General features: G+C 41.0%; 1 protein-coding gene across 3 annotated transcripts in view; it reads left to right on the top strand.

Moving 5' to 3' along the window:
• atoh8 (atonal bHLH transcription factor 8) overlaps window positions 1-14,441 on the top strand; it is a 36,562-nt gene extending 22,121 nt beyond the window's left edge. For all 3 annotated transcript variants that reach the window (XM_076738802.1, XM_076738801.1, XM_076738800.1), the window contains one exon: window positions 10,816-14,441. In XM_076738802.1, coding sequence (XP_076594917.1) covers window positions 10,816-10,821 — 6 coding nt within the window. In that variant the 3' untranslated portion in view covers window positions 10,822-14,441. The remainder of the gene's footprint in view (window positions 1-10,815) is intronic.
• The last annotated feature ends 136 nt before the right edge of the window (window positions 14,442-14,577 follow it).

The raw sequence follows: 14,577 nt of genomic DNA, 5'->3' as shown, positions 1-14,577 counted from the left end.
GCAGACGAAAGTTCATTTCTACTTCTAAACATATTTAGGGTGTTTTGTCTCTCCCACGACTTTATTCCTCTCTCCTACAGTGTCCACTACAATTACATGCACATGGCAAATTATGCAAATTAGTTGATGACATCATTTAGCGACTTCCAGCGATTTTTAGGACAGCAAATAGCTACTTTCCTTACTGAGGAGTTGGCAACACTGCCCAGGCACCAGGTCAGAGTCAGAGGAGTGTCGTCTTGGAAAATAGGGTAGCGACTTGCCGGAGAAAAGGTAGACTTAGAAGACGTAGTAGATAACTCATAATAGATTTTACAAGTTAAATAGACATTTGCAAAATATTGATGGTCAGCTTACGTTACATAACACATCAGTAGCTTCAGTTAATTGGGCCCGATGCCAACTCAGTGTCGCTAAACTAATTGATAGCATTAAGCTAATATCTACACGCCATGATAACTGGTAACATGGTAACTGCTGACTGCATTTTCAGATGAGCTTGTTTGAATATTTCTCTAAGAAGAGAAAGACAGCTGATGAAGATGACGGTAGTCAGGTATCATTAACCGTTTACTGACTCATAAATGATGATGGTTACGTAAAAAATTGTGTCCACACTTGTAATCAGATGTGATGTGACTGTAAATTATCTAACGTTAATGTTTTATGTAATCGTATAAGACAAGTAACATTAGACAGGGAGGAGCAGTGGAACAACGTGAAGGAGAGTAGAGTACAGCAGGGGGAGAGCCGAATGAAGGAGCGGGAGAGCAGGGTGATGGTGCAGACTCTGAGCCTTAGACCTCTTCTATAAAAAACCCAGAAAAATTAATTGTTCTGAGCCTGGGTGCAAACTTTGCCACTGATTCTACAGCCCCATCAAGAAATTATTATTTATTGTTTTTATTTTTATTTCTTTCATTTTATTGTTTTATTAATATATATTTTTTTACATTCAGCCTTTGAAAAGCAATTTTCAACTGGCCATTCAATAAATAGCTTGGCTGCTGATAAAATCCTAGAGGAAACACTGCCCTAGGAATGCATGTACACATGCGCAGTGTTTTATGTTTAGTTGTTGACTGGTCACAGTGGAAATGGTAGCCACCGAGTTGCTCTGTTCGAGAATGGAATAAAGTCGTTGAAGGTAGCAGAGGATGGCTGGTAGTGACTGAGTTCTGCTAAAGTTTGACAAGACCCGGCCATACGAAAGTTGGAAAAATGGAATCAAGATCTGGACGCGGGTTACAGAACTCAACGAACTTACAGATCTCCTGGCTGAATCCCTGGGGTCAGCTATTATTGACACTGCTTGTACTCGTACTGTATGTGCAGAGAAATTCCTGGAAAACTATGTGAAAGACCTCAGCCCAGACCAAGTGAACCAGGTGCTGCAAACAGAAATCTCCAGTTGCAGGCCATTTCGATTCGGAGGTGGAGACTTAGTATATTTCACCAGAAAAGTGAAACTACCTGCTAAAATAGGACAAACAAAATGTCATGTTGAAGCTGAAGTGGTCAAAGCTGATATCCCACTGCTGCTGAGCAAAACATCTTTGAAGAAAGCAGGAACCATTTTCGACATGGAAGACAACTGAGTTGTGATGTTCAGACAGCCTGTGCCTCTTGAATTCACTAGCTCTGGCCACTACTGTGTAGACATCAGAGACAAAGATACTGAAAAGAGTGAGATTGAAGTTGAGGTCCTCACTCTCACTGAAAACATGTCATCAGATGCAACAAGTCAAGCTGAAGATGAAGTCCTTACAGTGACAGAAAAGATGTCCACTGATGACAAATATAAAGTTCTCCTGATGCTTCACAAACAGTTTGGCCATGCGTCCGCACATCGTCTACAAAAGATCATTCATTGCGCGGGAAATAAGGACAAAGAATGTATTACTGTCTTGCAACAAATAGTGCATGACTGCGATATATGCAAGAGGTACAACAAGACAAAGCCAAAGCCTGCTGCAGGTTTGCCCTTGGCCTCAGAGTATAATGAAATGGTAACAGTGGACCTGCATGAGTTGGAACCAGACATATGGTACCTCCATATCATCGACCATTTCACATTTGTAAGTGTACATGGTCCCCCCCGGAGACTACACAGTGACAACGGTGGAGAACTCAATAATGAGGAAATCAGAGACATGGCAGAAAACTTCAAGATTGAGACAGCAACAGCAGGATACAGCCCCTAGAGCAACGGCCTGCTGGAGAGACACAATCAGACACTCACCAAAATCATCCAGAAAGTGAAACGGGAAAATGGATGTGACTGGCACACTGCTCTTGACTGGGCTCTTATGGCCAAGAACAGTATGCTCAGTGTTCATGGTTACAGCCACATCAACTAGTTTTTGGACAGAATCCTAACCTCCCTTCTATATTAGTTGATAAGCTACCTGCTTTAGAGGGTACCACTGTAAGTGCTAGAGTAGGAGAGCACATATCAGCTTTGCATGCCTCCAGGAAAGCATTCACTGAAGCCGAATGCTCAGAAAGAAATAGGAGGGCACTTTGCAAGCAGCTCAGACCTACAGATGACAAATATGTGACAGAAGACAGAGCATATTACAAACAAGCAAATTGCACTGAGTGGAAGGGACCAGGGGTGATTATTGGTCAGGATGGAGCTGTTGTATTTGTAAGACATGGTGATTTTCTTGTTAGAGTGCGTTACTCCAGGCTTTGTAAGGTGAACACACAGAAGCAGGACAAGCAGACTGCACAAGATAATGCTAACAGAAAAGCAGAAAGTGAGGAAAGCATGACAAACACTGCGATTGATAGCTCAGATAGTGACCAGAATACTGACAATGAACAGGAGAACATCAGTGACATGGAGGTGAATACAGGAGAAGTGTTGCACCTACCCCTGACACAAACTGACACAGAACACAGGGCCTGTGGTAACCCTGCCCCTTTTGCAGGTGTAAAGTTAAGAACAGGTCAGACTGAAACATTTGTGAGCAGAGACGATGGCATTCAACATACAGCCAGAGTTTTAGGCAGAGCAGGAAAAGCCACAGGACAGCACAAAAATTGGTATAACCTACAACATTTTGAACCTGATGGCAGTGAAGGGAAAAAAGGAGTGAGTTGATATGTCACATGGTCGTAGTCTTAACACTGAGCCAGAAGACAGGGAGGCTGACAAAAGACATTTCATTTGATGCAGCAAAACAAGAAGAAATAATGAATTGGCACAATAATGATGTGTTTGAGGAGGGTGAAAATGCAGGCCAAAAATGTGTCTCCAACAGATGGATCTGCAGTCTCAAAGAAACTCCCAAGGGTATTGTGCCTAAAGCACGAATCGTAGCCAGAGGTTTTGAAGAGCTTAACATGCAAGAGTTACAGAAAGATTCTCCAACCTGTGCCTCAGAATCTCTTAGGTTATTGTTATCAGTAATCTGTCAACACCAGTGGCAGTACCATTCTATGGACATCAAATCTGCATTCTTGCAGGGCATGGAGCTGTCCAGGGATATTCATATCAGAAGCAGAATCAGAATCAGAAAAAGCTTTATTGCCAAGTATGATTTTACACGTACGAGGAATTTGTTGTGGTGCAGTTGGTGTATGACACATCTATTAAAAATAAGAGCACAAAAAATCTAACAGTATAAATATATATACACAAGTCTGTTTTTTGTTTGTTTGTTTTTTCCGGAAACACAGTCTGTTTTTTCAGAAGGAAGTCCAATCTGAGCGTTAATGTAACGCATAGAGTTGTATTTATGTCAATGTGGAAAGATGAGGCAGAGGTGGAGTGTGAAGAGTGTCGGGGGGTTCTGGGCCTTGTTGATAAGGCTGACAACAGATGGGAAAAAACTGTTCTTGTGGCATGAGGTTTTGGTCCTGATGGACCGCAGCCTCCTGCCAGAGGGGAGTGACTCAAAGAGTTTGTGTCCAGGGTGAGAGGGATCAGCCAAAATCTTTTCTGCACGAAATATCTGGCCCCCTCCTGAGGCAGGCAGTGAAAATGTTCGGTGGAAACTAAAAAAATGTGTATATGGTCTTGCTGATGCATCTCTGTATTGATATAACAAAGTCAAAGAAATCATGCTCGGCACAGATGGTAAAATGTCGCAGGTGGATCCAGCAATCTTTTATTGGTTAGATGAGCAGTTTAAAGTTACTGGAGTACTTGCATGCCATGTAGATGATTTTCTTTGGGCAGGCTTGCAGGACTTTTCAACAAATGTGATTCCCCTATTGAAGTATGTGTTCCATGTAGGGCGCGAGGAGCATGAGCATTTATGATATGTAGGGATGGATTTTGCTACTGTTGATGGTGTAGTTCAGGTACATCAGCACAGTTACATTGATAATCTACAGTCTCTTCACATGCAACCAACACGTGCTATACAGAGGGATGCCCCCCTTAATGACAGTGAAAAAGAGCAGCTTAGGTCAAAAATAGTTACCAAGCAGACCAGACCAGATGTTATGTCTGACTCATGTACTTTGGCATCTAATATCAAAAATGCTACGGTGCATGGTCTGTACATGAGGTAAACAAAATCATCCGTAAGCTGAAGTCAGAAAAGGTGATCCTCAAGTTTCAGCATTTGGGAAACAATGATGCTCTCGACTTGGTAATCTTCCAGATGGAGGTACATGCTGGCTTCAGGAATAGTTTGGTTTGCCAACCAACAAACAGTCTCACCGATTATCAGGTTCAGAGGGGGCAAGACGAAAGACATAGTCAGGGTCAGTAAGCAGATGTCTTTACCAGGGGATTGGAGAGCAGGCGAGGTCAAAGGGACACTGGGTTGATAAAGGGAAATCTGTCCGAGAGTAATTGCTGGGGAGTCTTGCATCAGGGCTAAGAACAATCTGGCAAGGTATCTTAGTGAATGAATGACAAGTCTTGCACTGAATAGGTGATGAATACCAGGTGTGTGTCCAGTGATTGAGCAGGTGGTCGTCGATAGCTGGTGAAGGTTGCAGGCCGAGCAGGTGAGCAGGTGAAACGGAGAGTGGCAGCAGGAAAGGAGTTGACTGATGTGACAATATTCTTCTTTGTCTTGTTCTTCTTGTTCTTGTTCTTGTTTTATTGGCGGGTGAATGTGTTGTCACTAGATGTTACAGCTAATCTTCTACATACTGCCACCTGCGTTACTGGAGAAGAATATAGCACACACATCAAATAGGTGTGCGGTTCTGCCTCCCATCAATGTTACAGCCAACCTTTGTTTGGATTTGTTTCTTTGTTTAGAAAGGTTACAAACACAGGATATTTACCAAAAAGTAGATTCACAGAATTCATGGCGTTCACCTGTTCAACAAGACTAAGTAGCTAAAATGTATGCTGATCTGGTGTGGTTGGAAGTTCATTGGGTATTGTATTGAATTCCCACAAGGTGGCACTCTTGGTCAGGTGAATCAGGGAAAATAGACATTATCCACTTGACCAAGATACAACAATGAATTATGGTCCACTTACGCCTCACAGCAGCTAAAACATATATGCACACATGATTTGAAATTAATCTTTTGTATCACTAGCGAATGTGGCTACTCGATTTTAAAGGACAATTTTACTAAAACTGTACCCAGGTCCTACTGACAGACATTCTGCTCTGTAATCTACATGCAGAAACCATAATTCTGCAGATCAGGTCAGTAATCTCAGCACAGAACCACACACAATTATAAAATTAAGTACAGTCATATGTCCCTTACCAGGTTCCATAGTGTCAGAGTATGAAACCCAGAGAAGAATGACTGTACTTATTTTTTAATCATGTGTGGCTCTGTGTGATGCAATACTCTGTCTATGTGTTATTGCACAGTTGAAAAAAAATTAACAAATGAATTAAAATTTGCACAAGATGTAATGGTATTGCACCACATGTGGGTACATACTGTATATATTTGCATAGATAACAGTAGTGCAAGAAACAGTAGGTTTATGATGTAGAATTAGGAAAAACAGCATCACACTGCGTTACATGCTGCTGGCATTTAACAGTCTGACAGCTGTTGGGATGAAGGACCTGTGGTAGCATTCTTTCATACACACTGGATGCAGCATTCTCTTACTGAAGGAGGTGCTTAAGCCCCCTACTGTCCCATGCAGGGGGTGGGATGGGTTGTCCATGATCGATGTCAGCTTGGCTAACATCCTCCTCTCAACCACCTCCTTGATGTTAGTCCAGAGACAGCTTTCCTGACCAGTTTATTCAGTCTTTTCCTGTCTCTGTCAGATCTTTCGCAACCCCAGCAGCCCACTGCGTAGAAAACTGCAGATGCCACCATAAAAAGTCATAAAAAGTTTTTAACAGTATCCTACATACTCCAAAGGACTGTTGAGTGAAGTGACAGGAGGGGAACGTTGTCTGTGATGTGGAGCAGAGGGGGGTTAAGTGGTGTGAAGAGGGTGCTGCTGGTGTCAGGGGTGCTGTGAGGGGGAGGAAGGGGATGTGGAGAAGTAATGGCGTCAGGTCTGGGCTCAGGTGGGTGGGGGAACAAATGGGGGTAGAATCAAAAACAGATTCAGTTCATTTGCCCATTCCCGCTCTCCAGATTCTGGGTCCCTCCTGCTGTCACTGCTGTGGCCTGAGATGGACCCTCCATACCTCTCTGGTGTAATTCCCCTGATGGCCCTCCTCCAGCTCCCTCCTGTATTTGTCTTTGCCTCTTCTCTTCTCCTGTTTCAGCTCCCCTTGCACCCTCCTCAGCTCATCTTTGTCCCCTGATCTGAAGACCCTCTTCTTGTCATTCAGTAGGGCTTTCAGTTCCAGGGACACCCAGGGTTTGTTGTTTGGGAAACACTATACCTTCTTTGTAGGCACAGTGTTTTCCACACAGAAGTTCTTGTAGTTCGTGATGCAGATTGTCAAACTGTCATTGTCCTCCCTGTGTGGACTGCACAGCAAAGAGGAAGGGGCAAACAGCTGGCTGTATATGAAAATGTACCTTGTACCAAAAATACCTGAAATTACATTTTAATTGCGGGACAAAACCGGCCATACATATGTGGCCCACAGTTGTAATTTGACATCTGACCCAAATATTACACTTTACAACCGGCTTAAACATGATGCCAACTCTGCCACAACTGGGCTGTGTTCAGTTCATATGCCTTATGCCAGTGCAGACTGAATGCCACTTGGTGTTAGTGTCATGCCAAATCTAGACCAAATGTCTCTGCTGTCTCAGCAGCTGTTAACAGTTCATCTGTCTTAACTGTTCAACTGGAATCTACTTCCTGCTCTCTTACAGTGCAAATGCTTTTCCTACTTGCTCCCTGCTTTGCTTACATTTTTTTGCTGACATCCTTGTTTTATTGTGCCAAAGGTTTGGAAAGTGGATCCTGTGATTTATAAGTATCCAGGATAAGTATCATTTTTATTATTTCTCAGTACTGTGCTAGTATGACTTCGAACCAGCTCAAGCCATTTTGATGTGTCTGTGACTGGAAGCCAGGGATCAGGACAGACACAACATGACAAAATCTGTGAGCTGAGTGTGAGTGACTGACTGACCTCTCTACAAGGTGCTGAATATGGACAGATTTGTATACACATGATTACTTCAGCTGTAGAGCATCCTGCCATAGATTTGGGTAAAGCACTGCCCTGAATGTCTCCCACGTTCCACTGGATCAGCTGTTGGGACTCTCCCAAAACAGCCTTCCCTTGTGATGGTTCTCTCTGGCACAGCATTGGTGCAAGACTGAGAGCATCTCACTCTAGCATGGACTGGCAAATCCAGAAAGAAATTTAACAAGAGGGCACCATCACTCACTCCACCACCTTGTATAAAACAAGGTATGACCCACTGACTATGAATGACAACAGGTGTGATAATACAAAGTATGTTAAAGACAGGTAAACTAATCACACCACTATCATTAAGGCTGACCAAAATCTAAGAAATGTCCCCAAAAACACTGCTAGACTGAGGGCCAGAAGAAATATTTCTAACTCCTCATCTGATAACCTGAGGGCCAGAAGTAATACTGGTAAACCCACACCAGATAGGACCGCCACCATTGTGATTTGGGCACTCTATAGCCAAGTATGTAAGACTGGCAAAGACTGAAAATCTAACTATGAATGACACATCTGTCAGGTAGTGAACAGAGCTGTTGGTAATTATCCTCTCTACACACCCAAATGACTGGATGATTAGTATTTGCACATTGGATATTTTGACATTATCTGAAGGAAAACTGGCTCTGACGTTCTAAAAAAAATTTTTCTTGCTACTAGAAAAACTGAGCCACTGTCAGTCACAACTTGTATTCATGTCAAGCCCCATTCCAACAATGGAGAGGGGAATTCAATCTTTCTGCAGACCCCTTTCCCTGAATACATGGCTGACAGCAGAATGCCTCATTCTGAGAGCTGATTGGTGTTATCCTAGATTCAGATCTAAGCTTCAAGTCCCACATCAGATAAGTATCATTTTTATTATTTCTCAGTACTGTGCTAGTATGACTTCGAACCAGCTCAAGCCATTTTGATGTGTCTGTGACTGGAAGCCAGGGATCAGGACAGACACAACATAACAAAATCTGTGAGCTGAGTGTGAGTGACTGACTGACCTCTCTACAAGGTGCTGAATATGGACAGATTTGTATACACATGATTACTTCAGCTGTAGAGCATCTTGCCATAGATTTGGGTAAAGCACTGCCCTGAATGTCTCCCACGTTCCACTGGATCAGCTGTTGGGACTCTCCCAAAACAGCCTTCCCTTGTGACGGTTCTCTCTGGCACAGCATTGGTGCAAGACTGAGAGCATCTCACTCTAGCATGGACTGGCAATTCCAGAAAGAAATTTAACAAGAGGGACTGAGACTTGACTTCATTGATGACAATTTGGGAAATTCTTTTGTTGCAGCAGCAGCTTAAAGAATACACATAAATATAGAATAAAACTAAGAGAGAAGAGTCTTTTTTAAAAAATAGAACTAAGTATATAAACATAGAATAGCCGTAATTCTTAAATTATAACTAAGTATATAAACTTGAATAGCAGCAATTCTAAAATTATAACTAAGTATATAAAATATAAATAAGTACAGTGCTTAACAAATTTATTAGACCACCACCCAAAGTAAGGTTTATGCCGCAGCTGCCCTAAATTAACAGCACTGGTAATTACCAAAATCATTTTTTATGTTTCTGTAATGGCTAATACGCCAATCTGTAGAAGCTCTTTAATTGAAATGATATTTTTAATGCTAAAATATAATTATTATTGTTATCCATGAATTTTCAAATTTACTGATTTACAAAAAACTGAAAAAATAGTAAAGCACATTATTATTTCTTGACTAACATGTCAAATTATAGTTATTTACTTGCATTCCTGAACAGAAAAATTTGTTTTAGTGGTTGAATGTTATGCTCGATTAATTTCTGAGTTCTCAGAGAAGCCCCGTGAGCCAGCTCAAATTTGGGTATAAAAAGCTAAATAAGTTTGAAATTCCTCATTCCCGTTCAAAATGGTAAAATGTCGAGAGCTCACTGAAAATGAAAGAGTCCGCATTAAAGTACTTCATGATGCTGGATGGTCTCTGAGACAAATAGGGAAAGACATAAAGTGTTCTCACAGTGTGGTCAAGTATGCTTTGGAGTCAATCGCCGGGACTGGTACTTACAGAATGTGCCAAGGAAGAGGCAGGAAATGAAAGTTAATTAAGCAGATGTCAGATACCTCAAGATTTGAAGTACTAGAGACAGAAGGAAGACCACTACTGATCTACAGGCAGAGATGAATGCTTCTAGATCAGAGTCTGAGAAAGTCTCCAGAATGACCATAAGCAGACGACTGACGGAACAAGGCTTAAAGGGAAGAATAGCTGCTAAGAAGCCATAATTGAGGCCTGCAAACATCCAGAAATGCCTCAGATTTGCCAGGGAGCACAAACACTGGACTGTTGATGACTGGAAGAAAGTACTCTGGAAGGACGAGTCCAAGTTTGAATTCTTCGTTCAGCATCGATGTGTTTATGTCCCCAGAAAAACTGGAGAACGTTTTGATGCCAGATGCATTGCACCCACAGTGAAACACGGTGGAGATTCCATACCATATATATACCATTATTAACCATCACAAACTAAACGGCAAAGCCACCAGTCAACCATTCATCAATAATCAACAATGTACACAGTCATGTTTATACTGTGTAATATACTTTTGTGTATTTTAATTTCATTACAACAATGTGTACTATAAATAATGCTCAAATGACCATGCACTGTATGAAGTTATACTACTAATACTGAATAACCAGGATGTGCTCCTTGGCAGTAACTAACATTCCAATGTCACAATATCATGTGTACATGTCATTATCGCGTTTTAATGTGGGATAAGAAAATTTTTGAATTCCTTGAAAACTTTACCAATAGATGTTCAAAACAGAAGCTGTGAGAGGTGCTGTGGGGGATGGCAGGGGATGTAGGAGTTGAGTCCAAGGGAGGGATCACCAGGGGAGGTAAGGGGTTGGAGAGAGAAAGCTTGGGCAGAGGGGGGTTATGGAAGCCGTTGTGGACAGTGGTGAGGTGTGAGAGGGTGGGAGAATGTGAGGTCACTCCTGGCTGTGAGCTAAACCTGTTGAAAAAATGGTTTAGTTCATTGGCCCTCTCGTGGCTGCTGGCTGCTGATCTGTCTCTTGCCTTGAGCCCTGTGATCATCTTCATTCCTGTCCACACATCCTACACTCTGTTCTGCTGGAGTTTGGCCTCCAGCTTCCTCCTGTAGGCATCTGTGCCCTGCCTCACAGTTCTTGAGCTAAGATCGAAGTAGCCTGTTTTAAAGGTCTTGTTCCTCTTTGTGTTTCAGGAGTGATGCTGATAACAGTGGACTGGTCCAACACATAAACCTCTGACACAACTATGAGGATGCAGGACACTGGGAGTGCAAATGATGAGATGAAGATCAGAGAAAAGTTCAGGAAACGGATAAAGTGGACAGGATGATGTCTGCATTTTTTTCATTTTTTATTATGAATTGTTCTCACCACACATTGACAGATGAATTTACATAAATACTTATCTGAAATGGAATTGTAAAAGTTCTGTCAAGGCCCATGAGCAACAACCGACTAAAAGACAGAAGGACTGGTGCAGGACTAAAAGACTGAGCACACGGAATCCGTTAACAATGATCTCAACTATGTGTAAAGCTACACACATCACATTACTATGCTTCAGTCCTGTATTTTCCACTGTTGCCTTGTCAGTGCCATGTTTAAGTATGTACTTCCTGGCAACACTCAACTTTGAGTATGAAACTTGTCTGGCCACAGGTGTGAAAATGCTCAAGAACAAATGTCAGTTTAGTGATGATAAAACATTTCACAATCACAATCGGCTTTTTTGCCAAGTATGTGTGCACAAACAAGGAATTTGACTGCAGTTTAAACATTGCACTCAGTGTAGCACTTACATAGAAAAAAAAGACATGTCAAATCAAGTTAAACTGTAGATATTCAGAAGAGTCACTGCAGTTCAAGCAGCTGTCTTAAATATACTCGATTAGATTAGATTCAACTTTATTGTCATCGTCAGAGTGCAACACAGAGACAATGAAATACAGTACATATACGTTCGCTGTATAGTTATATTTCAGAAAATATAGTTATTCAAACAATATAATATCAACTAATATTAAATATTAAACACTGATTTTTCAACAATGCTCTTGTACAGTATACCTACTATACCTTGCATTTCTCTCTATTAGCATTAATTTATTGCTACAACAATCAGTTAGGATGAACAAAAATATTGAAGGGGCATTATAGTGATTTAGTTTGTCCCTCTATAATGTTAGGAGACTTGTGAGAGACAGATTTGAAAAGAAATGCCAAAATCTGTGCAACAGAGGTTGACAGTTCAGCTTGATTACAGGTGTATGGATATTTTTCTCAACAGATAATTTTCCCCTCCATTTAAAAAAAATTGTCACACATAACCTTTTATTACAAAACATCTCTGTACACAAAAGAATGCAAAAACAATTCCAACTGCTCAAACAAGCTTGCCAGGCAGCGATATATCAATGATATATCAATGCATAGTCAGTTTATTTCCTTAGTGGTAGTAACTTAAAAACACAAATGATCATAGCTCATAATTTACTTATTTATAGTTATTTCACAACTATATCTTCAACTTTATTTATCAAACACCTTTGCATATGGCCTAGCAATACTAACCAAATATAAACAAATCAGTTGTCCGCCATTGTTGTTATTTGTTAATAACAAGTGTATGCTCATTACACAAAGCAACAACAGGCATGCGCTGAGGTGATGATATTGTTGATGTCAGTGTTACATGTTCATACAGATACACAGAAATGCATCTTGGAAAATCTATAATCTATCTATATATATGTGTGTGTGTGTGTGTGTGTGTGTGTGTGTGTGTGTGTATGTATAAGTATATGTAATAATTCATCTTGTCCATCACTGTCAATATAGAGATCTCATCGCCACTACTTTATAGAAATATATTGACAGTGATGGACAAGATGAATTATTACATATACTGGATTGACTGGGGGTGAAAATGGTTTCATAATGAGTCCGCGTTCAAGTAGCACACCAACCACAGTATGCTCTACGTAACATCTCAGCAGTTGCAGGACAACCTTTGAGGACTACCATAACAACAACAAAAATACAGGTCATGTATGAAAAAAAAAAACTTGCTGGAAGGTCCTGAAGCTGACTGGAAATCCAGTGGCTCCAGCTGAGAAACAAACTCTTAGATTTCTACAGCGGTACATTTGAGAACTGGATTAGGTGGTTCTCAAAAGGATGTTGATAATTGTGACATGCTCAGGTGTCATCTGAGTTACAAAATTGGAGCCATGTTTACAGTTTTGGAGGGACTGGCACATTGACCAGTTGTGCAGACCTGTGGATAAGTTTTGGAGTTACCCTGTACATACAATTCCTACCCACAGGTAAACATGGAGATGGAAAATGTACCAACCTGAAAGCAGTACACTGTGGATATTATGTAGTGAGGAAATACATACAGTGTACACACCAGGCAGAGTCCATGTTGCAATTCTGAATATATTAAACTCTTTAATATTTTAAATGTCAGGCAGAAGTAGATTTGAAGAAATATTTCATGTCAGAAATATATAACCAGTATAGCCATTTAACTGAGTGTCACAAGTCGTGCAGCAAAATCTTTTTTTCTTGCAGTCTGCCATGCAGCACTATTTGTTCAAATTGTTAATGCATTTTTTATGGGAAACTGTTAACGAAATAACGAGCCTAACACAGAAACAATTACCATAAAATAAAACCCTGTGGTATTCATAGATCAGCAATCTAATAATATCTGAACAATGTAAACAGACTGCAAGGATCAAAGCCTGTTAAGTTTGCCAATTTCTGGTATTGGTATGGCAGATACAGAGGCCAGATGTTGTGTGGCTGGGTGTTTGACAGTTTGTCTTGTATGACAGAAAATAACACACAGTGTAGTACACTGATTGACTGATCTTGCTGGGTGTAGTTCTTTTTATTAGAAAAGAGCATTATATTCAATGCCTTCCATGTTAATTCATGTTTACTGTTTACATGTTGCCCTATCAGTAGAATCGTGGGGACATTCTCCTTTATTGTCACACACATGCATGGAACACTGCACACGATCTGAAATTTGTCCTCCGCATTTCACCCATCCTGGTCGTCCCTCCTCTGTGGCAGACCAGGAGCGGTGGGCAGCCAGACCGGCACACGGGGACCCATCTCGCCGTCACCATTGGTCAGGTGGTGATCTTCTTGTATGTTTTTAGTGGGGGTATATTTTACGGAGGATACCCCAGGTGAACACAGGGAGAACATGCAAACTCCACACAGAAAGGCCCTTTTTCCTCAAGCAGCAGGCACCGAAGGCATGGTGGAGGACACACCCCCGGTGCCCACAGCGAGAACCCGGGACCTTCTTGCTGTGAGGCGACAGTGTTGCCACCGTGCCACCAGTATGTCTTTAATGTGCCACAGCCCCTCAAACATTGATGTGTTAATTATCAGTTACCCAAAAGTTGAAATTTTCTCATTGTCTTGGTTTCAAAGCTAGCCCCTCGCATCACATCATAGGAGAGTTGACAAAGTATCAGCAGTGCATTCTATGTTTTGAACATTATGTCAGAAGAATTGTTCCTTTGCTAGAACTGAGTTCTATTCCAATTTATGAGCAAAGGAAATAATACTATTCTGGCTGGGTGCAATTTGGGTCCAATTTGGTAGGCTGCCCCAGTAAATTTTTATATTTTGGCTGTGCAAATTTCACAGTTATTGTATTCAATATAAATACTATGGTCATAGTAAAGGCGAACCCTTTACATTTACTGTTGTAAAGTGAGTTAATATGTAATGTACTGATTTTGTACTTCTTTATTGTTGGTTGACTGAAGTGCCATTTAATAAATTGTTTGTTGGAGCTTGTGTGAATTTGCTTTTGAGTTAGGTGCCGGTTTTGGTATCAATATAAATTCACTTAATAACACACAAACTTTCAAAACAGTATTTTTTTTGCTAAACCATAGTTTAACAAACTATTATATATGTATATA

This window comes from Chaetodon auriga, chromosome 9 (assembly GCF_051107435.1).
Source record: "Chaetodon auriga isolate fChaAug3 chromosome 9, fChaAug3.hap1, whole genome shotgun sequence".
NCBI classification, from domain to species: domain Eukaryota; kingdom Metazoa; phylum Chordata; class Actinopteri; order Chaetodontiformes; family Chaetodontidae; genus Chaetodon; species Chaetodon auriga.
The sequence above is the reverse complement of the archived record's forward strand: the minus strand, read 5'-3'. Positions and strand labels throughout refer to the sequence as shown.